Source organism: Gossypium raimondii, chromosome 3 (assembly GCF_025698545.1).
Source record: "Gossypium raimondii isolate GPD5lz chromosome 3, ASM2569854v1, whole genome shotgun sequence".
NCBI classification, from domain to species: domain Eukaryota; kingdom Viridiplantae; phylum Streptophyta; class Magnoliopsida; order Malvales; family Malvaceae; genus Gossypium; species Gossypium raimondii.
Genome location: NC_068567.1, coordinates 40600793 through 40627358, shown reverse-complemented (window position 1 = coordinate 40627358; position 26566 = coordinate 40600793). Strand labels below are relative to the sequence as shown.

The 26566-nt window shown below is 32.0% G+C and overlaps 1 protein-coding gene and 1 pseudogene across 1 annotated transcript; both read left to right on the top strand.

The window, feature by feature from the left end:
• Positions 1 to 218: 218 nt before the first annotated feature.
• On the top strand, positions 219 to 6155 carry LOC105794284 (NEDD8-activating enzyme E1 regulatory subunit AXR1). Its single transcript, XM_012623388.2, has 14 exons — positions 219 to 386; positions 568 to 740; positions 846 to 1009; positions 1258 to 1368; positions 1582 to 1661; positions 1887 to 2037; positions 2128 to 2221; positions 2727 to 2815; positions 3818 to 3891; positions 3976 to 4138; positions 4661 to 4746; positions 5218 to 5301; positions 5385 to 5565; positions 5655 to 6155. Exons 1-14 carry the CDS (start codon positions 349 to 351, stop codon positions 5739 to 5741), a joined length of 1575 nt encoding a protein of 524 aa, XP_012478842.1. The 5' UTR covers positions 219 to 348; the 3' UTR covers positions 5742 to 6155.
• A 9510-nt stretch (positions 6156 to 15665) lies between these two features.
• On the top strand, positions 15666 to 20375 carry LOC105794285 (probable UDP-3-O-acyl-N-acetylglucosamine deacetylase 1, mitochondrial; annotated as a pseudogene).
• The last annotated feature ends 6191 nt before the right edge of the window (positions 20376 to 26566 follow it).

Sequence of the window (26566 nt, the reverse complement as noted above, 5' to 3'; positions counted from 1 at the left end):
ATGACAAAATATATAAACATTGAAGGCTAAATTTATTATTATACCAATAAAAATTATGTAAAGTTGATGGGAGATATTAACTCCATGATTAATTGTACTTAATTGCTCTCTTTTGAAATTGACAGGGATTAAATTGCTTGAATTTTTAATTTGCTCAATATTCAAATTAAGGGGGATCAAAAGGTCTGTTTACCAAAAAAACAGCATATAGCAAATTTTGGTATGCCAATCTAAACGACGCGTTTCAATATCCTCACCTTTGTGTCATTAAAACATACATAGACAGACCGGTGCGTGGCCTATGCGCACTGCGTAGTAAGGAAGCGAAGAAGCAAATTGAAGCTAACAATGGCGGAGCCTAAAACCAAATACGATCGGCAGCTCAGGTAACCTCTCAATTATGTTCCTTTTTCTTTGTTCTTCTTTATGAGATTTTCCATCTCTGCCGAAGGGGGAAAAATGCTTTGAAGAATTCAAGTCCTAATATATTTTTCCTCGGGAATACTTTAAGTTTCTTTGCCTATTTGCAATATCGACAACTTTTTTTTCTTTGAAAAAAATTGGAAGGATCTGGGGTGAACAAGGGCAAGCAGCTCTGGAGAAAGCGAGCATATGTTTACTAAATTGTGGGCCAACTGGTTCTGAGACTTTGAAGAATCTTGTCCTTGGTGGTGTCGGAAGCATTACTATAGTCGATGGATCTAAGGTTGAATTCGGCGACCTTGGAAACAATTTTATGGGTAAGTTTCAATATGTTTTCCTTTTCCTTTTCATGTTTTTCATTGTCTTTTTTGTTATTTGGTTTAATAAGCTTGGCTTCTTTTTTGGGAATTGTTGTGGGTCAGTGGATGACTCAAGCCTTGGTCAGTCAAAAGCCAAATGTGTTTGTTCCTTCCTCCAAGAGCTAAACGATGCTGTTAAAGCTAAGTTTATTGAAGAGTATCCCGAGGCTTTAATCGACACCAACCCCTCTTTTTTTTCTCAGTTTACCTTAGTTGTTGCCACTCAGGTAAGGAATCTTCCCATTTCTTAACTTTCACCAATGAACTTCACTGTTAGGTACTCTTTTTAGGCCGCAAGTGGTTACTTCAAAAGTTTATTGTTTAAGTTTGGTTTCATTGTTGTCTATGTGTGCAAAGCCTATTTGGAATTAAGATGGATTTATTACTAACTTTGCGTTGCTTTGTTTCTTAGAAGAACTATTTGATTCTATGTTTCCTTATGAACTTGTTCCTTTCTACTATGTTGTTGTTTCAGCTGGTGGAAGAATCTATGGTGAAGCTTGATAGAATTTGTAGACAAGAAAATGTGATGTTGATTTTTGCTCGCTCCTACGGCCTAACAGGTTTAGTTCGAATCTGTGTGAAGGTAACATGTCCTTGGCATTGACTATCTCACCATGGTGACATCGATATCTCACTGATAAAGCTGAATATCAGCAAGAACAAATCTTGAAAATCATTTGAACTTATATAGGCCTAGAGGAAATGGATGGTTATTTAATATTTTTCAAGAGTTTAGTATATAGGTAACAGACAAAGGAAATATCTCGAAATGATGATCAAGTTTTGCTTGTGGCAGGAACACACTGTAATTGAATCAAAGCCTGACCATTTTCTAGATGACCTTCGGTTAAATAATCCATGGCCTGAGTTGAGAGGGTATCGATCTTTTATTTTCCTTTCCTATTTTGAATTAATGTTCTACACTTTCTCAGTTCATATTGTGTCCTCAAAGGATTTTTATATTTCATTCAATGATGTCCTTTACTTAATTTTTTTACCTCTAATTTGCTTTTGCAAAATATTTGAGTATTTTTTGAACCTCTAAGCTTATATGCTTTGTTTTCCTCGATTGGAGTTCTGACTCGCATTTACATATGATAGGTTTGCTGATGCTATTGATCTAAATGTGCAAGATCCTGTTGCTCATAAACACATACCATATGTTGTCATCCTTGTCAAGATGGCCGATGAGTGGAAGACAAGCCATGGAGGTACTCTACCATCAACCAGAGAACAGAAAAGAGAGTTCAAGGTTCACAAATTTCTGTATCTTTTGTCTCTTAGATTTTAATTCTTCTGGTTTATGTCTGTGAGATTTAAGTTTAGTTCTTGGACGTTTTAGGAACTTCTCAAAGCCAGGATGGCTGCGACGGATGAAGATAACTATAAAGAAGCTATTGATGCCTCCTTTAAATTGTTTGCTCCTCAAGGAATCAGTAAGTTTGTCTTAGCAGAATCATGGGTCAAAACTTTTGGATGGTTAAAGGATTTCCATAGAAACCTCTCTGTCTTATATGGAAATAGAATGAAAAACATATTTGGTTTATAGAAGATTCCATTACTTCAATAGCCTTGGACCATGTAATCCATCTAACCAACCCCTGGCAACACTTTTTATCTGGGACGAGTTGGTTTTAATCTCATACATTTTATTTATGAGGGCAAGGATTTGAGGTGCCTTTCTCTTTGTTCTTAGTAATACATCACTTCCTACATATTTGGAAAAGAACTTAATTGATGTGAAATAAACTGAGTGGGGAAAGTATCCTTTGTATGATTTGGTAGACATTTTATTTTATTGATGAAGCTTCTTTGTGCAATTGCCATGCAGTATGCTTTACATTAGTTTAGTTGTTTTCTGTGCTGAGTAGGCATCATCCTTGAAAATAAAATACTACTTTGGCTGGTGGTTAATGACCCCACCCCCTTTTTCAATCTCAGGTTCAGATTTGCAGCAGATAATTAATGATAGCTGTGCTGAAGTTGGTTCTAGTTCTTCTGACTTTTGGGTGATGGTAGCAGCTTTGAAGGTTGGTGATTTAAAAGTTAACTCGCACTTGCTATAACCTCAATTAATTATTTACTCCTGCACCTTACTGTTGCTGACCTGGCATTGTTCACTATGACACTCATATATTTGTTCTTAGAACAGACACTTGTCTGTTGATACATGTATGGAATGGTTGTAAACCCTATGGACTTTCTGAAAACCATCATGGATGGTGGCTAAAGTGAGCTTTTCTCATTTTATAACCAGTGAAGCTTATTTGCAGAGCTGATTTGTTTCTCAGAATGATTTTTTTATGTGGGTCTACATATATATGGCTTAAGATGTATAATAAACTCTAAAGTTAGTCTAGTTTATCTACAAAACATGAAAATTTTCTATTGATTTTAATATGCATGATTTTTTTATGGTCCATGTTTGTTGTTAAATACTAAAATATTAAGAAGTATAGAGTTTGATAATATCTTTCTTACTAGTAAAGGTATATCTAATGAAAAAAGTGAAAATTAAAAAAATAAATAAAGAGAACTTCAATCAGGCAGGATTTTCTATGCCTATCAGCTTATAGAAAAGCTCGACTCGGAGCACCAGGCATCCGAAAGTGTCTAAGGTGCAAGGTGCAGGTGTGTTTAGGCACACACCTTGACAACATTGATTTGAATTAATTGTCAACTTTTTATTGTCTGATTTCTTCATTGAGTGGCACCATTTATGGGAAGTGTCTATTGCATGACTGGTGGTGGGAAGTAAGAGAGTTGTGGGAATTTGTCTTCAGTGTCATGGTGTTTGCTTTATTTATGTTCTACAACCAAATAAGATTATTGGTGATATAATTTAAACCTGCTTTTTCCATGTGCAATTCTTCGTGATATTGCTTTGGCTATTTACAGTTGCTTAAAGATTATTGAATAATGAATATATAATCAACATCCATTCTGCTATAGATTTTTCTGTTTTCCTTTCAATTTAAATCTATTCAAGCTCCTACATGTTTCTCTCCATTGCCGTTGTGAACTTCATGCAGGAGTTCATTGCAAATGAAGGTGGTGGGGAGGTACCACTTGAGGGGTCGATACCAGATATGACATCTTCAACTGAGTTAGTGATTGATCCCTACAAAATTTCTTGCATTTCCTTTCTCTAAAATCAAGGGTAACCACTTTATCAATTTTCTTGGTTCAGGCATTATGTAAACTTGCAGAAGATCTATCAGGCTAAATCTGAGGCTGATTATCTTGTTCTTGAAGAACGAGTTAGGAATATTCTTAAGAAAATTGGTAGAGATCCACATAGTATCCCTAAGGCAACGATAAAAAGCTTCAGCAAAAACGCTAGAAAGCTCAAAGTAAGTGTGCTACATTACATCTGTTTGCAATTTGATGGTTCAATCTATTGTATGTATCCTCGCTGACATGAGAAGAACTGCAATGGTATAAAATGCCGTCATCATTCATTACAATGCGGATGAGGCAAGTTTGGTGCCTATTACATACCTAACACTTCCTGGAGGACTTCAGTGGATCTTTATTGTACTTTGCTGAATGCATTTTGTTCCAGGCTTATTTTCATTATTTTTCTATTAATTTGGGTCTTCCTGTCCATAAATTTTTGTTATCACTTATCAGCATCCCGCCTATATGAATAAAATCATGTGCAATATGTTATGCATTGATGATTCCAAAGAGATCACACTGAATCATACCCTTTTTGGATTAATCCCTCATCTTACTTGGCATATACAGGCAAAAACTAAAAAACAAAGCAGAGTTAATTTCCTGTTTTGGATTGATTATGTCCAATAAGTTCTCATTCATTTATTGCTCTTTGCTTGGTGCCATCACTGAAATATTCTAATCTTTACTTATAGGTTTGTAGGTATCGCTCCATTGAGGATGAGTATAATAATCCATCTCCTGCTGAGCTGCATAAGTATTTAACCGATGAAGATTACAGGTTCACGGACTTAAACTTTTACTCTTCCGAATGACAAACTTATGTGCATCATTCAATCCCCATTCTCTCCCTTTTACTGAATGTTAATATATTTAATCAGCTTTTGGGTATATATTATATATATTCTTTTATATGATGCTAACTTGCTACGTGAAGATAATATCTGTTATATAAAATGCTTTAAGTGAGGCTCCATTAATTGGTGCTTTTTCTTTTTGGTATTTTCCTCTTGTTTTCAGTTTTTTTCTCTTTCTATTGAGAAAAGGAAGAAATATCAACCAAAGGAAACCTAACTAAAATTTTCTGATGATCTGTGTAATGTTGTAGTGACAAAGTGGGCCCTTGACTTATGATTGTGTTTAATATATTATTTTTGATCGTTGATCTGCAAAATTATGATTTTGATTTGCAATTCAAATCATGTTGATGTGTCTTGGTTACAAAAAATGGTCTCGTGTCTATATATTTCAGTATTGCTGTGGGATTCTATATTCTTCTAAGAGCTGTTGATCGCTATGCCGCAAATTTTAACCACTTTCCGGGACAGTTTGATGGGTAAGCCTAATTCTTGGTAGTTTTTCTTTCTTTTGGTGTCAACTTGAGGTTTGTGATCTAACTACGTGGTTAATATGTTGCAGTGGATTGGATGAGGATATATCTCGGCTAAAAACGACAGCTGTTAGCCTACTTAATGATTTGGGTTGTAGTGGCTTAACATTGACAGAGGATCTTATTAATGAAATGTGCCGATTTGGTGCTGCAGAGCTCCATGCTGTTGCTGCCATCATTGGTGGAATTGCATCTCAAGAAGTCATCAAGGTATAGCATTTGATTCTTAGGTCAGCTGTGTTTCAAATTCATGAAAAATGAAATTACATAGTTTTACGCAACTTTTGTGTTCGTTGCAGCTTATAACAAAACAGTTTGTTCCAATGACTGGCACGTTTGCATTCAATGCGATTGATCACAAGTCCCAATTGTTGAATCTGTGTTAGAGAACTTGAAGCAACGCAATTGTTTGAAGCCCAACGGTACTATTCATCTCATCTGGTTCAAACTACCTCATGTAATGTCGATTTCAAGTGAAGAAATGTTGGGAGTGGAAAATTCGGTTGGGAGATGGGATAACAAATTATTTGCAGGCATAGCTTTGGTGCTCCATTTATAAAAAGAAGATTTTTGGGATTGAGGCAGTATTTTGTATCTTAACAAGGAAGACATAGCCTACTATATTCTCTACTTTAATGAACAAAGTTGTAGCAATGCTTAGGTTTTAGCATTCTCCTTTTCCTCGCCTCTAATTTTTCCCATATATAACAACATTAAAAGGAATAGGTTTAAGTATGCCCCCCCAGTCTTTGTACTCTTAAAACTTTTCAAAATCAAAGTCCAATTTGTAATCTTGTTAATGGACTTCTTCAAAAGTAGGATTTAGAGATTAAAGTCTTGTTGATAACACCTTCAAATGTTGATTAACCGCATTTATCAATTGGGCCATTTTTTGTTTTTGAATTTAGGCAAGTGAGGATTAAATTCTTGGAATTAAAAGTTTATAAAGAAATAAAATTTCGAAAGTCCAAAAGAGTACAGGGACTGGGAGCATAATTAAATCGATGAAGCCTATACCGCTTGAACGTTGGAAAGATGGTGGGCATGGTGAGGAATCTGTAGTGAAGCCTAAATGCAGGATTTGTAAGGTAAAAATCCTAACTAGTGATGGACAAATGTATGAATTACATAAAGTGTTGGATTTGGAGAAAAATTCTAGTTTGCATTCATCATCGTTTTGGTGGGAGGTGTTTTGTTTAACTGCAATAGCATGCGGTTTCCTCGTCAATAAATAATGTTAGGTTTATGTAGAGAAATTTATTACCTTGGGCTTTGGGGTATAACTTAAGATCACACCTCCATTTGCTTCCATCACTTGCATCTAACTAAACCCCCAATTAATTATAAAAAATGCAACCATTAAAAGTTGGTCTATTTAGAAAAAAAGGTGCAACCTACAACTTCATACTTTAGTATCTCTTTTCTCTATTTTAGTACTTCAATAATTTTTTGGTCACATGCATTAACTATTTTTTTTCTCAAATTGGTATTTCTATCAATTTAACCATTATTTAATCCCTTAAATAAATTTAAAAAAATAATCAATTTAAATTTACCACGTGGAAAAGAAAAAAATTTCTTTATATATATCTTTTTTACTTTTATTATTATTATTATTATTATTATTATTATTATTATTATTATTATTTCTCTTCTTTCTTCTTGGACTTCTTCTACAAGTGTGAGTATTTTGGATTTAACGGTTTTAATTTAGTTTTCAGAACCAAATTGATGGTTGAACCGATCAGGCCACCAATTCTTGGTTTGATTGGTTTGTCCGGTTCGATCAAATAGGTTACTAAAAATTTATAAAAATAAAAAATAAAGACAACCAGTTCAACCAGTTTGTTTAACTTGGTTCTATTGGTCCGTATTAGTTCATGGGTCAATTGACTCAACCCCTTTCTTTAGACCAGTATCGTAATTGGTTTTCGATTCGATCTGATTTTGAAAACATTGATTTTACTTTGATGAAAGAACTTTTTTAATCTTGTCATGTTGAGCAAGCAAGTTGTAAAGTTTGAAAATAAAATTAATCGTTAAAGCCTTGACCGTGGAAGAGTGAGTTTTGAGCATTGTTCGTATTAACAGACATTATAAATGAAGAAAAATAGAAAAAATAAAGAGTAAAAAATGTAAAAGAAAAAGAATATAAAATAATTAAAAAATATTTGTAAAGTTTATATGCCGTGATAGTATGTTATTGGCTAGAATTTTTTAAACGGATATAATATTTTGGTGTAAAATAGATAATAGAGAAATAATTTAGGTACCACTTGTAACAAAAATAGTTTAGGTAATTTGTGGGTTAAACATTTTTCTAAAGAAAAATTAAACATTGAGTTTGATTAATAGTTGGACTCATGGAGATATCAACTTGAAAAGGAAGCAGTCTGGATATACCATTTGTGAAAAAAAAAATCTAAATACCAAAATAAAGAAAAAAAAATTGTACTTCAAATACTGGTTAAACCTTTTGTGATTACCAAAATTTATTGACGTTGTTTTACTTCAATCAATGATTAATTGGTGCAGACAGATTATGAGAAAGTTCCATAGTTGATTTTAGGGCTGAAATTATGCCATTGTACTCAACACATGGAACATGAAATGCCCTTGTAAATGAAGTGGATGTTGATGATGCATGTATATTTAAGTAGATCAATCCTAAGAATTTTGTTCCCCCTTTCAAGTTTTAACCACAGTAAATTCCACGAAATACATGTGAGGGTCCCGTTTACAGCAAACCTGGCTTCACATGTGAAAAGCTAGCATCAATGTGAGTCAAGATGTTGATGCTTCCATTCTTCATTTTTTTTACTTTGCAAGGAAAAGGGCAGCTACTGGTTTGGGTTTCATTTATTGCATTGATCAGTGTCCAATTATCAAGTGGATGATGCAATGGGGTCTTTAGCTCAGACAAGCAGTGGTGGGTGGACTGAGATGTTGGCATTCATGGAGGTCCATAATCCATTCTCATGTCTCTACCTTATATTTGTCAATGAAATATTGAATCTAAGATTGAAATCTTCAGTTTCCTTTATTATATAAACTGCAGCATGTATGATGGCTTTTAACTCGTTTGATTTATATTATCTTTTTAAACCATAAATTTTATGATAAATATATTCATGGTTGGAGTGCTAAAATCTATAATTTTTTTTTTTGTTTAAACCACTAAATTGCAAGGGTCCATTACATGAACATATCATGATTGCATGATTATGGGACACCAATTGGGTAGTATGAAATGGAGAGCTTAGTTGAGACAACTATGGTCCATCTTATAGGTGTAAATTATTTTTTCAGCAGTTGATGAATTTGTAGCAATATCTTTTCTATTTTTATGTCAGTTTTAATCTTATTTTATTCACTTATCACAATAGAGCTATGACTTTACCCGTTATCGATTTATGGGAATATTCTCTCTTTTGGTGCAAACTCTGTCTCTGATTTTTTTGTTCTTTAAGAAAGAAAATAATATTACATTTAAAAGAAATATCTCAATTGGTTCACACCAAATTAATAACTCTTATCTCCCACATCTATAATTTTCTGTATTGGCCAACAACTGCTTCAACAAATAGTGAGTGATCTGATCTGTGCTGCTTCCACAGCAAGGGTGGGATCCCCATCGTTGTCACAGGTCATGGTGGTGGTGCATCATTTATCTTACGTTATTGAATTTTTTGATAATGCAATAAATAGTGATTATATTTCTTTAAAATGAAAGGAACAATGTGGTTGAAAAAGGAGCAAGAGGGTGGTTGAGCAGTGAATGATAGAAGAAAGCAGAGTTGCAAAGCGACAGCAAACTTAGCAACTCTTTTCATGTTTCTGTGCAGCAAGTTACAACACCTATTTCTCACAATTGTTTGGATTGGCACTTATTCTCACATTTTAATTGTTTTCGTCTTTTATTATCATTGCTAGAAATGCAAATTAAAATAAAAAAATTAAATATAAAACTCTCAAAAATTAAAATATAAAAGAATTCGTTAATAGAAAATGATAAAGGAAAAAGGGTTCAAATCGTTATAATATTATAATATAAAAGAATTTGTGAAAGATAAATGTAATTAATGCCTATTTATTGGATGAAATTGTAACCGTAACTACTAAAACAAATTAAAAACAATTTCAGAGAAAATCATAATATCAAATAATTTTCAATAAAATTTACTTGTACTATATATGAAGAATGTAACTTCCAAAACCAATTAAGCCATTGTAAATAAATTTTAAAAAAAGGGTAAAGCAACCCATAACCTCCAAAAAAGAAAATTTTCTAACCAATTTATTATTACTAATATTTAGAATATTTACAAACAACTATATTTATAGATAATTATAAGTTTTAATACAATTTTCTGAGATGAAATTACTGAAAAAACTCAAAACCTGTTAATTCTCAAATAATCATTGAATGTTTGATTGAATCATACGGTGGAGGAAAAAACTAAATTTATAATAAAAATAGTTGGCATAAAATCCTAAAATGGTACTTTTGTATCCACAATGGTAGAACAAATTTATTAGGAAAATTGGAGGTTTTAAAAGATAAAATTAGGGACAAATTTAGAGTTTATGTGATGGAAAATTAAGGAAAAAAATAATTTATCCTAAAAACTTTTAAAAAAAATTAAGTTTCTCTATATAAAGGTATCAAGTCAAAATTAGCTCGTTAATTTGGTGTTGATAGGTGTATAGTTGGAAGAACTAATACGATTCTTTGTTGTATTCGGTCTACTAAAGAACACATTGGCGTGTCCAATTAAGTAGTTGATTGGATCCATCAAGGGAAATAACAATCGGACTTGTAAACGACCCGAGTGATTGAGGCCATTGGTTCGAGTTGGGCCCTTCTAGTTAGCAAGGCTATCGGGAGCTAAATCATGGACATGTGTTTCGTGGTTGTTCATTCGGTAAGGGTTAGTGGTCTAAGGTGTCTTTGATCACTATAACTAATTGGTTGAAGGAGAATATTTGTTATCAATGATCGATTCAAAAACAGAGTAAAAATCAAGCTTGAAGTTAGAATTTTATCATATTATTTTTTATTTTATTTTGTTTTTGCTTATTTTTACTATTATTTTGATTTTAATTATCTTTATTGTTTTTACTTTTATCATATTTAAATTCTCCTTTTTATTTTTTCGCACAGATCATCACACATTGCGGGCACAACAGTTGCCTAAACGCGCAACCTAGTTCAACCAAACAACAGTTTTAGATGTCCAAGTCTTTGTGGGATCAGCCGTACTCCCTATACCACTATTTATTTAATGTTTAGGTGTAGGAATATTATTTTTGGTGGATTCGACACCCATTAAATTTTGGTGCCATTGTTGGGGACTAATGCTAACTAATTTTGTGGGTTTTTTTTATTAGGTCTAAACGTGCTGACCGCTTGAGCACAATTTAGAAGCAAAGAAGTCCACTCGTGCAAAAAAAAAAATGAATGATTGATTGAGTGTATTCCACTATGGCTGTGAATTATCAACCGTTTGGATTTATGTTTGATTACCCAATAAGAACACAAGAGGTAAATGTATCTTCCATGGAAAGTTAATTTAGTGATATTGCTAATATCATTCATCGTATTAGTGTAGGAAATATGACACTGATCACGACGTATGGTATATGTACTGCACCTAGCCATGCGACAAAAGCGTGTCCTATCTAAGAGGACAATTATCCGGGACAATTTAGCACTACTGGAAGTTTCTATAGACCACCTTAAAGGCAATATGACTTATTCTCTGAGACATACAATTATGGGTGGATAGATCACTCTGATTTAAGCTATGCAAAAAAACTCCAATTTAATCCATATTATCAGCCTAGTCCACCAACATAGCAACCACAGTTTTTAGGTATGTCTTTAGAAAAAATCATCAATGCTTTAGCTGCTGACACTTTTGAATTCCATCATGAAACGAAGACAAGAATGGAGAAATTGGAGAACCTAATGAGTCAGCTTGCCATCTCAATGGGTAAATGGGACTCCCAAGAGTAGTTGTCAATCCAAATAGAGCTTAACCCGAGTGAAAACGTGAGTTCGATGACTCTTAGAAGTGGAACAATTCTGAAGCCCTATTCGAATAAAAATTGTGAACAAGACTTGTGCGAGAGAGAACAAGATGATGAGCCACAAGAAAAAGTAGAACCAACACTGCCTAAACTGACTATGATTCCACCTCCTTTTCTTAGAAGGCTAGCAGGATACAAAAGCAAAAAATATTGTAACAACCCGATTTTGGGCCTAGTCGGAACAATGGTTTCGGGACCACAAATTTGACGAGGAAAAATTTATTCTTATTATATTTTTATGGTCTAAAATTTCACGTAATAATTTTTTTGAAAATTTTGTTCGAAAATTTCGACGTTTGAGCACTCAATTTAGTAAAAAGGACTAAATTGTAAAAAGTGAAAAAATTGAGTTCTACATGTTAGAAGTGTCCAATTGTTATGAAATTTTAAACTGGAGATCCTTATATGGTAATTAGACCATTGGTTACGTTTTTGAAATCCTCGTAACAAGATCTAGCTATTTCTACCATTATATTAAACTAGGGTTTGAGTTTAAAAATTTACCCATGAATGATATGCACGTATTTTGATGTTTTATGGAAGAATATGAATGTTTGGGGTGTGATGAACATCTTTTACTAAGTGATTTTCGATGAAAATGCCTAAAAGGATTAATTTGTAAAAGTTATAAAATATGTCACAAGTGTGTGAATAAGTGAGTATTGTGGACTACTATAGTTATCAAAATGGTTCGGCTAGGCCTAAAATGCAAGTAAAATGAAAAAAAAATATTTTACGAGCCTAGGGGCAAAATCATAATTTTGTGAAACTTTAGGGGCAAAAATGTAATTTTTCCAAAGTATGATTTTTGGACTAAATTGAATAATGTGAGTGTTAAATAAGTTAAATGTGTTATTATAAATCAAGAAAGACGAGAAATTGACTTTGATCAGTGAAAAAGAAAAGTGAGAAAAAATGAAATTATGAAAGAGTACATTTAGCAACAAAACAGTTTAGACAGCAACAGTTGTGTGACTTTGAAAAATAAAAAAAATGGTGGAAATTGAATTAGAGGCTGAATAATATATGAAATTAAATCTGAATGAGTATATTTTCACATAAAAATACAGAGCAAGAAAAAGAGTTTTATATTATGAGATATTTGAATTTTAGTGAGACAGGGCCAAAATGATTTCGAAATCACCTGTTCTGAATTTGGAAAATAATTAAAAATTGTAAATAAATAATTATGGGCTAAACTTTATATTTTTAGAATCCTGAATGAGTCTATTTTCAAAAAAAAAACAAACGAGAACATTATCCGAATTCTGTACAATGAGATAATTAATTTTTAGTGAAGAGGAGTCGGAACTGTCAAGCAGTGAAATAGGGGAAACTTTAAAAAATAAACTGTACTTATTGGGTAAGCAAAAAATTTTGAAAATTTTATGGTAAGAAGATATGTGAGTCTAGTTTCAGGGAAAATTAATGAATCTTAATTTGGATCTCTGTAACTCGAGATATAAATAAATCATTGACTCGACTCGACATATCGACTTGAATTTACATATGGGAAAATAGTGAAAGTATGTATAATGTTGTTTAAGTGTGTTATACACATTAAGGATGAGGAATGGAGAGGAGGTGGAGGAAAAATTGGGAAATATATGAATGATTTGTGTATAATTGGTAATACGCTTGATTATAATTGATAAACGATGAAATAGAAATGACGCATATATTTGTGCATTATTGGTCATGGTTTAAGTTCATGTGGGAAAATAAAGTTTCATAGTATGTGTTTATGGTATATTGGGTATATGATTTGGCATGAAGTAATGTCATGAATGGTTTATGAATTAACACATGTCGGTAAGTGTTACAGTGTTACAGTGAGTCCTGGGTGCTGGGTGATCTAGTATGTGTTGCAGATACCTGACAGCTTGTATGAGCAGGCCCGTGGACATTTCCAGTGTTATTGATCAGTGGTAGCTTCGGCTACATTTCAGTGGTAGCTACGGCTACATATTAGTGGTAGCTTCGACTACATATCAGTGTGGCACTTATGTGCTAATTCTCTACGTATCCGTGTATATTCCGAATGTTCAACGGGATTAATAGTGAGTTAAAGTGAATATGAAATGTGGTGTACATGCTTAGGCTTTGGTCAAGTTGTGGCTCAATTATGCCACATTAAACTTAAAAGTTATGCATTGTATTGATATGTTTATGTTTTGTGTAATATGCATAGGAACGGGTGTGGAAAGATAATGAAATAGTAAGTTCATACTTGAAGGGTAAAATGACGAAAAAGGGGATGATGAGTTGAATACACTACACAAAAACAGGCTTTTAGCGGCGTTTTTAGCGGCGTTTAGACAAAAAACGCCACTAAAAATCAAGCATTAGCGGCGCTTTTTGGAAAACGCCGCTAAAAATAAGCATTAGCGGCGTTTTTTGAAAAGCGCCGAAAAAGCCTAAGCCCAACGACGTTGTTTTCTGAGTTTTTGGGGCCTTTAGCGGCGTTTTTGAAGAAGCGACGCTAATGCTCGGGGCCTTTAGCGGCGTTTTTGAAGAAGCGACGCTAATGCTCGGCCCTTTAGCGGCATTTTTGAAGAAGCGCCGCTAATGCTCGGGCCTTTAGCGGCGTTTTTTAAAAAGCGCCGCTAATGCCCGTTTTTGATATATTCTCAATTATCTCATTCTTTGATATATTCTCAAGTAATGTTTCAATTATATTTTTTTATTATAAGTTGAAAAAATTGATATTTCGTTGTATTTATTATATATTGGTCAAATTTACATTTAAATTATAACAAATAATATTGTTTAATACAAAATGTTTTTATTAAAGAGAATTCCTAATTCCTAACTCCTAGCTATTTATTATTATTTTTCAATCACGTTTATTTAAACTACTTTGCTAGAAAAATATATTAAATTATGAGTAAAATAAAATATCATAAAACTTAAATTGTAAAAGATACGATAGTATTAATTTTAAAATATTTAATTAATTATCATTATAGTTTAGGGTTTAATATATATGGTTTAGGGTATATAATTTAGGGTATATGGTTAATTTAGGATTTAAGGCCGGTTTAGGAGTTACAACTTTAAGGCTTATAGATTATGGAATTAGGGATTAGGGATTAGGGATTCTGGTTTAAGGGTTGTAATTTAGGGGTTAGATGTTAGAGATTAAGAGTTAGTGTTTTAAGGTTTATGATTTCAGTGTCAGGTTAGAGTTTAGAGTTTAGATTAATTAGTGTGTTCTAATTTATATTGAATAAGGTGTAGGGGTTAGAGGTTAGGATTTGGGTTAGGGTTTAGGATTTAGAGTCTAGATTAATTAGTGTTTTTAATTTATATATTAAATAAGATTTAGGGGTTAGTAGTTAGGGGTTAGGGGTTAAGAGTTAGTGATTTAGGGTTTAAAGATTTGAGGTCGGGTTAGGGTTTAAGGTTTAGATTAATTAGTATTTTTTAATTCCTATATTAATTAAGTTTTTATATAATTGTAAAAGAGGGGTTAGGGGTTTAGGGTTTATGTTTTATGATTCGGGTTTAAGAGATAGAGATTAAAGGTTTAGATTAATCGGTGTTTTTAATTTATATATTAAATAATTTCTTATATAATTGTAAAGAGATAATATTAATTTTAATATATTAAAATTATGATTACGATTTAAATTATATAAGAGATAATAGATCAATTTTATACATATTAAATGGTTTAGGATTTAATGTTTACTTTAGATTTTTAAATGATAAAAGTTTATACAATTAATTAATATTTTTATATTTAAAATATTTAATCTAAATTTAGATTAAATGGTTTAAATCATTTGATATATTTAAATATTAGATTTTAAAAAATTGATAAATAAATAAATTAATGTAACAAATTAATGTAATAGATTGACAATAAAAGAGATAATATGAATTTTAATTTATTAAAATTATCATTAATATAGTTTTTTAAAGTTTTTTTCATATTTTAAAATTTTTTGTTTTTGTTTTCTTACCTAAAAAATTATATAAAAATTTTAAAATTTATCTAATTCTTTTAAATATTACTTAAATTTTCAAAATTTATTTATTTAAATTTGATATGAATTATATAAGAATTAAATATAAAATTATAAGAAAAAATCAATCATTAGTGATGTTTATGAGAAAAACGCCGCAAAAGGTAACGCTGCAAATACGCATTGAATTTTTTAAAACGTAAAGTTTCACGGTAAAAATTAAATTCGCGCTGCTTTTTTCCCAAATTTCTCCCCTAAAATCCAAAAACGAAAAAACCCCAAATTTCCCCCCAAATTTTTCTTAGTTCTCTCATCCAAAAGCACAAATTTTGAAGACCAAATGGCAACAATTTCAGCATTTTCGACTCCTTTGCATTTAATCTCCAAAACCCATTTTAAATCTCCCAAAAACCTCTTCTTTTATCCAAATTCTATCCATTTTCAGACCAAAGTTTCCACCTTTTCTTCCAACAACTTGACCTTATCCTTCAAAAACAGCAAAACTCTTTACGGTACTTGGAAACTCAAGTCTGCAGAAGAAGAAGAAACAGCTGTTGTTGAACAAGAACGAGAAGAAACAACTGTCGCCGAACAAGAGTCTGTTTCCCCCCAATTTCCCCAAATCGACAGTCCTTTTATTTTTCCCAAACCATTTCTCCCCCTACCCCGATTCCCTTTATTTTTGAATTTGCAACAATATGGGAAGTCATCCAAGCTATCACTCAATGCTTTTGAATTTGTTTTTTTTAGGGAAAAAGTTCAATGCGTTTTTAATATTTTCATAACTTTAAAACCCGCCAAAAGAAAATCTTGCCATAGCTGTAAGTTTAACCTCGTATCATTCCGCTCTGGAACATGCATCTCTCCGCCGCGATTAACTCATTCAAGTCCTCCAATCTCATCTCATGGAAAACGGTACCTTCCCTCACTCCCAAAACATCCTAACCTGATCTCCATTTCCATTAACTTCTACTGTGATCCCAGACCGGTAAGCTTCAACGAACCCTAGCGGGATGCATCGAACTGTCGAGAAAAACACTTTAGTCGGGGAAGGTTTCGAAGGTAAAGATATGGCCGGGATTCACCGGCCAAGGAAGGTACTTTGAGTTTCACTCAAATTTGATTCCTGCATCCAGCGATTTTGTTCGAGAATCGCTGTTGTGTACCTCTCTTTGCAGAGACGGATACAAGATTCGGACCGTCGAGCATTTGCTTTCGGCTTTGGAAGCTAAAGGCATTGACAATTGTAGAATTCAGATTCAAAGTCTCGATTCTGAGGATACTGAGGTCGAGGTTAGTGCCATAATTTTTGTTTGGATATCAAAATTGATTTTTAATTTGCTTAAAATTGTAAGTTTTGTTATTCATTTGGTTGTTACTTTTGTCACATTCTTTCCTTTCTGCAAGAAAAGCGACTTTTCCTGTAAGGTATTGTTGGATAATAAAATGCATGATTTTACATTTTACATGGAACAAATATATATTCAATTGTTCGTTCACTTCAAGACAACTTTGGAGCAAGCTAAAAGCATGAAGCTGCAATCTAACAGCCGGAAAGAACCTTTGAAGGCCATATTGTAGGATATGCTTTCTGGATTGAGGGATGAGCGAGGAGATTTAAACATAGTCAATGAATTTGTAGAGAGAACTGTTTAATGTAACATATAATGTACAAACACTGTAATAATTTAGCTGAGTCTCTCTTTTCATACAATTTTATAGATGGTGATGATTGGAATTTTAACTAACACAGGTTCCTATTTTTGATGGGTCTGCAAATGCTTGGGTAGAGGCAATAGAACAAGTTGGCAGAAAAGAGGCCTTGGATCGGTGTGGCAACAATGTTGAGAAATTGGCACCATATTTGAGTGAACCATTTTATGTTTCGATAAATGATTCTTTTATGGTTGCCTTCCCTGCTTCAAAGGTTCACATATCTTGTGGAATTGACTTTCCAAAGGTAAATTCTTTTGTTCTCTGGTATGCTGATTGTTAACCACATTGAATTCAAATGGTAATTGTCTCGTTAGTCTTGCTTTACCTTTTCTTCTCTTTTTTAAGGGAAATAGGAAAACAGTTTAAGAGCTTATCCTTTTTAACTTTTAATCGGCTTGGATGTGGGTATTGTGCAACTTTTTAATGACTTGGTTATAAAGACATCACAAGAGATCAGTTTTGTGCATAATCTATTTTTTTTTACACTTTTAGCTCAGTCGAAATGTTTCTAATATGTGCTTGAAGTTGCTGTGTATTCTAGGGGCTTTGGGATGTAGAAAACGACAATGATGGCCAACAAGAAGGCTGCGTTTTGCGGGTTATATCCCTGTTTTAGCCATTCTATCTAAAATGTTCTTTGCAGGTAAGTCTTTTTGGTGTTCTTAATAGATGTTTAGTAGTTAACTGTTGAGTAACTTTGGTGCTTTGTTGATGTACCATGATTCAGGATAATCACTTAGTTTAGATGCTTTATAAATGTTAATCCTGTTGTAATTTGTCCATTGCATTTCAATAAATTTAGGTTGGTAATTTTCTTGAGCCAAATCTTTTGAAATTCATTGTGGAAATGCTTAATGATACTGTTTAGTTAATCATTTTTTTTCATTTGAGGTTTTTATTGCATTTATGCCTTTATACATGTAGCTTCTGTCCCAATTAAAACATTGTTTGGTTTTTAATTACAAGCTTTTCCATGCATATTGACTGAGAATGTATGTATGCCTATATACATGCATATTGTGGAAATGTTCTTCTTTATCATTCTTGTTTTGGGTTTTCATTTTTTTTTCTAAATAACTGACAGCTTCGATGCACCATTTTTTTGAACTATTTTTTTGCAGCGATTGGGTTTAATGTAGAGGTTGTACAATACAACAACATCAAGTTTCAAGTATGGGATTTAGGTAAGTTAACATTAATAAATTTGAAATAGCAGCTGATGTAGTTTATACAAATGGAGTTCAATTTAATTTATCGACTCATTGAAATTTGCCTTAATCCTTTTACTTAAAATTGAATCATTTAATTGGTTTAATTTATTTAACACGTTAACTGTTGTGTTGTGTCTTCTAACTAATGGAGATGCAACCTCTTAAGTTACTTTGCTTCCTCTATTTATTTAATTCTGATATGCGAATATCTTGTGGGTTTTTCTGGCTGCTCTTTAGCTGGACATACATACAATCAGTATATGTCCAGCTGCTCTTTAGCTGGTTACATAATTTTTTATTCAGTATATGTCATATTCATGTTAGGACTTGTTTTGATGTTTATTTTACAGCAGTAGGCGACTGTTTAAAGGTAAAATTTTAATTTACCCCTGTTCAAGAAAATTATGTTAGCTAAAACAATAAGCTCGTTTATTTTCTGACTTGCTTAATATAGATTAGTTGTTTCATGTTTGGAAACTTTGGATGCTCTTGGTCTTATGTCCTGCAGTCATTGACAAAAATTTGGTTCTCATTCTTCACTTAACAAGTCCAGTGGCACATACATATGTAAACTAGGAAATTGAAACAAGAAAGAAACGCAAAGCCAAAGCAAATTGATACTATTGAATGATAGTTATAAATGAATAATATGCCTGACTTGGCATTTATAAAACTCACATGCTTGAAGGATAGAACAGAAATTGCTGTTAGAATTGGATTGTCAGCTTTAAGTGTCTATGACGTGTTTGATATTGGTTTCATTGGAAGAATTCATTGGTTTCATTGGTTTCTTTGCTGATATCAATTAATTTGTAAAAGCTTCCTGAAAATTAAGCATGTGCTTTGCTAAAGGAATTTGTATTTTTAAAATTTCATAATTCTATTTTGTAAACCATGGTAATAAACTTTAAGGTTCATGGATATAGATATATATAGAGAGAGAGAGAGAGAGAAGTGCAATAGGGACTGTAATTCTTTCTTAATTATTAGCTACTATTTGAGACCATCCAAGGTTAAGCTTATTCCATGTTTCTTATCTTGTGCATTCTTTTTTGTGTTTTTTTCATTGAGGGTTTCATAGGGTCTTTAGTAGTTTTTCTCTTCTTCATGTTTGATTATTTATCATCAACCGAATTGACAAAAATGCAAAGAAAAAGAAGCATGTATTTTGTATATTTAACTTATTCACCCTCTTTCATGTGCTTCATATAACATTTATGTTATTCATATTTAAAATCACTGAAGGACATGTTCGGTCTCTTTTTTTAAAATTAAAAAAATCACTTCTCTTAACATTCGTGTATTATGTTCTTTGCAGAAATTCATATGTTGGCAATCTTTCTCTTTTCTATGAAATAGAGGAGAAGCTTAAGCAGGTGACTATGCTCAGTTTTCTTTTTCCTTTTACTTGATTCCTCTAAACAAGACCGAGTTTTGCTCCAGCATCTTTTTAACTAAGATGTCCTTGTCATTATTTACATTTTGAACAAACATACTGTTAAAGATCATAACATGATTTATCCATCATAGAGCTGCTTGGTAGTAAGTTGATGAAATTTTTTATTCTGCATGCTACAATACTTGCATATTCTTTGATTAATAACTAACAAGAACGTGCATCTGAGGAAGAAATAAAATAACAGGTTTGTATGTTAAATTTGTATCCATTTTATTTTAATTTCTTAATTTTCATCAGCTTTAGATCATGTCAATTTATATTTTTTTATGCAAGCAAGGCTGAAGTTATATATTAGTAAGTACTGGGCTGCTACTGCTACTGCTACATGTGGGATGGCAAGAAAAGTATGGAAAAACCACATTTTGCAACTCGGTTACACCGAGTTAAGGGAAAAAAGATCCCTTAAAGAGTTGATTTTGAGAGTTGGTCATGAGAGAATGTAACTTGTAAACAATTTTCTAATATAGAATGTAACTTGTAAACAGAACTTATGTAATTCTAATGTAATTCTAATATAGAATGTAAACAATTTTCTTATGTAATTCTAATATAGAATGTAACTTGTTTTAATTTTCTTAATTTAAATTCATTAATTTTATATTTAGCTTTGAAGTTAAAATTTTAATAGAAATTTTAATTTAATATTTTTTATCCTTAGAAGTATATAGTTTAAAGTTTAAATTTTAAAAATAAACATAATATAATATTTATGATAGAAATATATATTATTTAATTAAAATATTTTTAAGTCATGTTTTTAGCGGCGTTTGTGGTAAAAGCGCCGCTAAAGGTCCTAATCTTTAGCGGCGTTTGTGGAAAAAGCGCCGCTAAAGGTCCTGGTCTTTAGCGGCGTTTGTGGGAAAAACGTCACTAAATGTCCCGGTCTTTAGCGGCATTTGTGGAAAAAGCGCCGCTAAAGGTCTTGGTCTTTAGCGGCGTTTTTTTTCTAAAAATGCCGCTAAAGTTAGTGACACGTTCATTAGCGGCGTTTTTTTTTGGCGCTTCTGAAAGCGCCACAAATTCTTTTAGTGGCGCTAAAAAGCGCCGCTAAAAGCCTGTTTTGGTGTAGTGATAGATGTTGTTATTTAAGCTAGAGTGATATTTTTATTGCAAAATTGAGAATTTCATAAATGTGTTAATGAATAATATAATCGATATACATTGAGTTAAATGGTAAATACGTATTAGTATTGAACTTAATGACATTGAATTGTACGTGAATTAAATGGAAATTGCTAGTGATATGATTTAAATTGTGAGCATGAGAAATTGAGAATTGAATGAAATGGAAATGAAGCATTGAATTGCATGAGTATGTATCGGGTCTCGTAGGCCCTATTTATTATGATTATAATATATTGAGGATATATTGTGAAGAGTTATAAAAGCATGTTGATAATTTTGAAAGTTTTAATTTAGATAAAATTTTATAACTCGGTTAAATACGTTTACAAGTGTATGTGTTTTGGTAATGCCTCGTGCCCTATTCCGGTGTTGGATACGGGTAAGGGGTGTTACAAATATAATGCAAAAATATTTAAGATTTTCCTAAAAAACGAGGTAAACATTCCATTATTGAACACTATGAGAAATATAACTTATATTGCGAAACTTTTGAAGGAATTTTGCACCAACAAGAATAATCACATCAATTTCAAAAAGGTAAGTAATGGGGAGAATTAATCTGCTCTTATCCAGAATAAGATACCCCCTAATTGCGAGGATCCAAGTACGTTTTGAATTACATGTAAAATAGGTGATGTAGGCATTAAGCAAGCTATATGTGATTTGAGTTCATCTATTAACATAATGTCATTATCTATTTACGAATTACTTAATATCAATCCTATGAAAGATATAGAGATTAGCCTGCAGTTGGCAGACAGCTTTATAGCTGCTAGAAAAGTCTAGTTTAGAAAACAATTTTCAATCACAACGGAAGTTTAACAATTTTGAAAATCGAGCGAATTTGTGATATTTATAGCAATATATTCTTTTTCTCGAAAAGTACATGCGTTTTGTGCAAGACGGATTTGAATCATTCTTAACTTTCAATCAAACAACCTTATTCGCTATCCTCGTACCCCAAATTGCGTCGAGTGTGAGCTCGAGCAACATGAACCAAAAATAAAACAAGAAACGATTTAATTACTTTTAGTAGGAAAGTAATTTTCTCAAATAGAAAACATTAGAAATTGTAATTCCCAAAAATTAGAATTTATTCTTAGAAAACAAATTCCCACTACTTTCTGACAAGAAAAAAATATATAGAACTTGTATGTAAATAGATCTACTAGTGCCATCTATTTATATGAAGAGATATGTAATAGCCCGATTCTGGGCCTAGTCGGAACAGTGGTTTCGAGACCACAAATCCGACGAGGAAAAATATAATTATTATTATATTTTTATGGTCTACAATTTCACAAAAAAATTTCGTGAAAATTTCGTTCGAAAATTTCAACGTTTGGGCACTCAATTTAGTCAAAAGGACTAAATTGTAAAAAATACAAAAGTTGGGTTCTATATGTTAGAGGTGTTCAATTGCTATGAAACTTTAAATTGAAGGTCCTTATGTGGAATTAGGCCATTATTTAATTGATGGAAAAAAATGGGCATAGAATTAGTGAAATAGATTTTTTTAAGTAAGGGCATTTTAGTCATTTGGTAATATAAAGAAATAAAATGGGAAAAAAGATGGAAAAATGGTGTCATCTTCTCCATAGTTTCTGCCGAATTTTAAGGGACAGCATATCTAGGGTTTCTTTTCTTTTTCTAGCCCCGTTTTTAATGTTCTTCGCATTTTTGAGATCCTCGTAGCTCGGTTTAGCTATTTCTACCATTAATTCATGTTAGGGTTCATATTTGGAAAAATAACCATAGGTGAAATGTGTTTATTTTGTTGTTTTATGGTAGAATATGAAGCTAGGAATTATGTTAAACAACTTTTGCTAAGCGATTTTAAGTGAAAACGGGTAAATCAACATAATCGGTAAAAATATTTAATGTTCATAAGTACATGTTAGAGTGAGAATTTGATATTGCAATAGAAGGAAAAAGTGTTCAGCATGTTGTAAAAACATAAGAATAAGGAGTGAAATTTAGCTTAGGGACAAAAATGTAATTATGTAAAATTTAGGGACAAAATCATAATTTTGACAAAAGTTGAGTCGAAGATTGTTTTAATAAATGTGAATGTTAAACAAACTCAATTTTCTGTTATAGATCAAGAAAGACGAGAAGTCAACCTTAATCGGGGAAAAGAGAAGATTGGGGATTAAATTCCAAAATCTTTACATTTTCTATCGAGGTAAGTTGTATGTAATTAATACATTGTTATAATTATTTTTGTTATATTTCGTGGCAATATATGTGAAAGGGTTGGATATGAAATGGTTATATTAAAGTTAGAAATTTGAAATTGATAGTTGATTTGTTTAAAATCAGCTTGGTTTATGGATATACCAACTGCAAGTAATGGTTGAAGTGATTTAAATCGAATTATTAAATTGGTTATGGAGTTGAGTGGAAAGATTGATATTATAATGTGCTATGGAGAAATTGTAAATTATTGGAAAGTAAGAATTTTTGTGGAACTGTCGTAATGGTAAAGATTTGAATAAGGTATCGATGAACACGTGTGTAGTACTGTGTGAAGGCTACTACGTGTATCCCATAAATAATGGTTACATGTGTAGTACTAAGTGAAGGCTACAATGTGTACCGAGAAGCTTTGGTCACGTGTGTATTACTGTGTGAAGGCTACTACGTGAATCGATAAATGATGGTCACATGTGTAGTACTAAGTGAAGGCTACTACGTGAACCGTAAAAGTTGATCATGTGTGTAGTACTATGTGAAGGCTACTACGTGAACTGTAAAACTTGATCACGTGTGTAGTACTATGTGAATGCTACTACGTGTATCGAATGATAAAAGTAACATGGGTAGTACTATGTGAAAAACCCCAAATACTTGTTGTTATACCGACATGTTAAATGAGATATGAGTATGTGATTGGAACGTGATAAGTTGCGAAAGAGTGACTGAAGTGATGAAGTCTTGTATTGTGTTATAAAATAAATGGTTATAGTGTTATGTGAATGAGGGATGTTGGAATAGAATAGATTTGGACAGTGACAGTGATGTTAGTTTGAAAAATCACCAAAAATTATAGAAATTGAGTTAGTGGTTTAATAAGACATGAAATTAAAGCTTAATGAGTCTACTTTCACATAAAATATAAAGAATGGCCAAAGAAATTATATATTTTGAGATATTGGAATTTTAGTGAGACAAGGTCTGAATGATTTAGAAAATCCTCTATTCTGACTTTGGAAAATCACTAAACATTGTAAAAAAATAATTATGTTTTGAAATTTACATTTTTAAATTTATTATTGAATCTATTTTCAAAAGAAATAAGTGGGAACATCATTTGAACTTTGTATTAAGAGATAATTGACTTTTAGTGAAGAGAGGTCAGAAGTGTCAAGCAGTGAAACAGGAGAATCTTTATAGAATAAACCGTACCAATTTACTGAACCAAAAATTCTAAAAATTTTATGGTAAGAAGTTATATGAGTCTAGTTTCAGGAAAAAAATTACAGATCTTAATTTGGAGTTCCGTAGCTCCGAATAAAAATAATTTAGTGACTATGACGCAGAGAAACAGTTTGCTGGAAATTGAATAGATAATAGATTTATGTGTGATAAAAATTATATTATATATGGTATCATGCTAGAAATTTATTTATCAATTACATACGTACTTACTAAGCTATAAGCTTACTCTTCTTTATTTTCCCCTTGTTTTATAGTGATATTAATCAGCTCGGGAATTGGACGGGGTCAGAACATCATCCACACTATCATCATCATCTTTTGGGTATTTTGCAACCAATACTTTGAAAAATGGCATGTATTATGGTGGTCAAGATCCGGGCGCATAGCCAACTTGAAAGAAGGTTTATGAACCGTGATGAAATCCGTTTCGTTGCTCATTAGAACTGGTTCTATGTAATGTGGTATAAATTTATATATATATATATATATAATATTTTTTGGTTTAAAATGTTGGTGTATATTAATTGATAAATTGTTTTCTTAAACTTTTAACAAAGTAATTAGAATGTTGTGGATGGATAAATTGTGTCGAACATATAATTTTATTTGGTTGAAATATTGAAGTTGTTTGAAATTGTGTTTCGAGAATTTGCAAGAGGAATTGAATGTTTATGAAAATGAATTATGTCAAATTTTTTGTAAAAAAATAAATAAATAAAATATTTCAGATCGTTTGATAACACTTCTTACTTTGTTTCGATGATGAATACGGGTAAGAGGTGTTACAAGATAGCAGAATCCTAGTTGAATAAGAATAGCACGAAGTTTTATTTAATAGAAAACACTCCCCTAGTCTAACTAGGAGAGAGGTGTTGGAAAAAATTCGGTTTGAAAATGGTTTCTTTGCACAGCAAAAAATTAAAAATTTTAAAACTAACCCGATTTGTGATATTTATAGCAATAAAACTTAACCATATCCGTACTTGTGTTTTCGGCTTAGCGGATGTTTGTTGTTCCTGACTTTCAACCAAATGATCTTCTCCGCTATTCTCGTACCATGAACTGCTTCAAGTGTGAGCTCAAACTAATTGAATCGAAGCATAAAACTACAAAAAGGCTTCTCTCCTTTTGGGGTGAAAACAAAAAAACTATCTTTTTAATAGAATTCAATAGAATTGTTATTCTAGAAAAAATATATGTAATAGTTGAAAATAATTCTCTCTTCAACAGAATAAAAATTTCTCAAAGTTGTATTAATAGCTCTACATGTGCCATCTATTTATAGGAAGAGAAGGTAGAACCCTTGTTGAATTGTATTGTTTTATTTCAAATAGAGAAACAACATTCTATTTAGAATGAGACTAGGGTGGACGACACACCCTAGTATTCTTACTAGGGTTGCCGCCCCCTTCATGTGCATGAGGGGTTTTTGGGCTTCTCTCACATCGGGTTCAATAAGAGTACTTCCTGGGCCTTTTTGACCCAGTTTTCTGTAATGAGATCCAACTCTATTAAGTTTTTCTATTTCTCAAAATAAATTTTAATATTTATATATAAAACAATTTTTTCATCACTATTTTACCCTAAAAAAATTTTGACGATTTTGCCCCTGGTAAAATTTCAAGAAAATATATATAATATTTTACAACTCAACATGTTCACTATGACCGAATGATTTATTTTCATTTTCAAGCTTCAAAACTGTCCAAAAACATAAAGTCATTCTTTCGATCATTTTTTAAGTAATCCATATCGGATTGCAAATTGATCATTTCCATTTTCATTTTCATTTGCATTTCCACTTTTGGAAACCTATATTCATTTCCTAATGATTCTATTTCTCCATTTAGGAGAAAACTATAATCATTCTTAAATGTTTCTCACTTCCTATTCATTTCGTTCATTTCTATTCAAATACGCAATTCATTTATATTTTCAATGAGCTAGCGGAGGGACCGATTGGACATATGTAGTTGAGGCTCAAATGGTTTATAATTAAGTTCTGATTTTTCGCCTATTAATTATAAATTCATTTAGTCACGAAGTCATTCCACTACTATCGTGATTGAGCTCTCCCCAATGACATACCATTATGAAAGTAACAACTTAGTGCTCATCCAATGACCTTTTCATAAGTGTGTTACCTTCATAAGATATCTTTGATTTCTTTGGGATAATATTTTTTCTTGCAATAT

What these genes read in the sequence shown, in the direction of transcription:
- LOC105794284 (XM_012623388.2), top strand. Translation starts at nt 349, where the DNA reads ATGGCGGAGCCTAAAACCAAATACGATCGGCAGCTCAG. An exon ending in CCTTAGTTGTTGCCACTCAG is followed by an intron (nt 1,010 to 1,257) that starts GTAAGGAATCTT and finishes TTGTTGTTTCAG; the next exon opens with CTGGTGGAAGAATCTATGGT. An exon ending in TTTCCGGGACAGTTTGATGG is followed by an intron (nt 5,302 to 5,384) that starts GTAAGCCTAATT and finishes AATATGTTGCAG; the next exon opens with TGGATTGGATGAGGATATAT.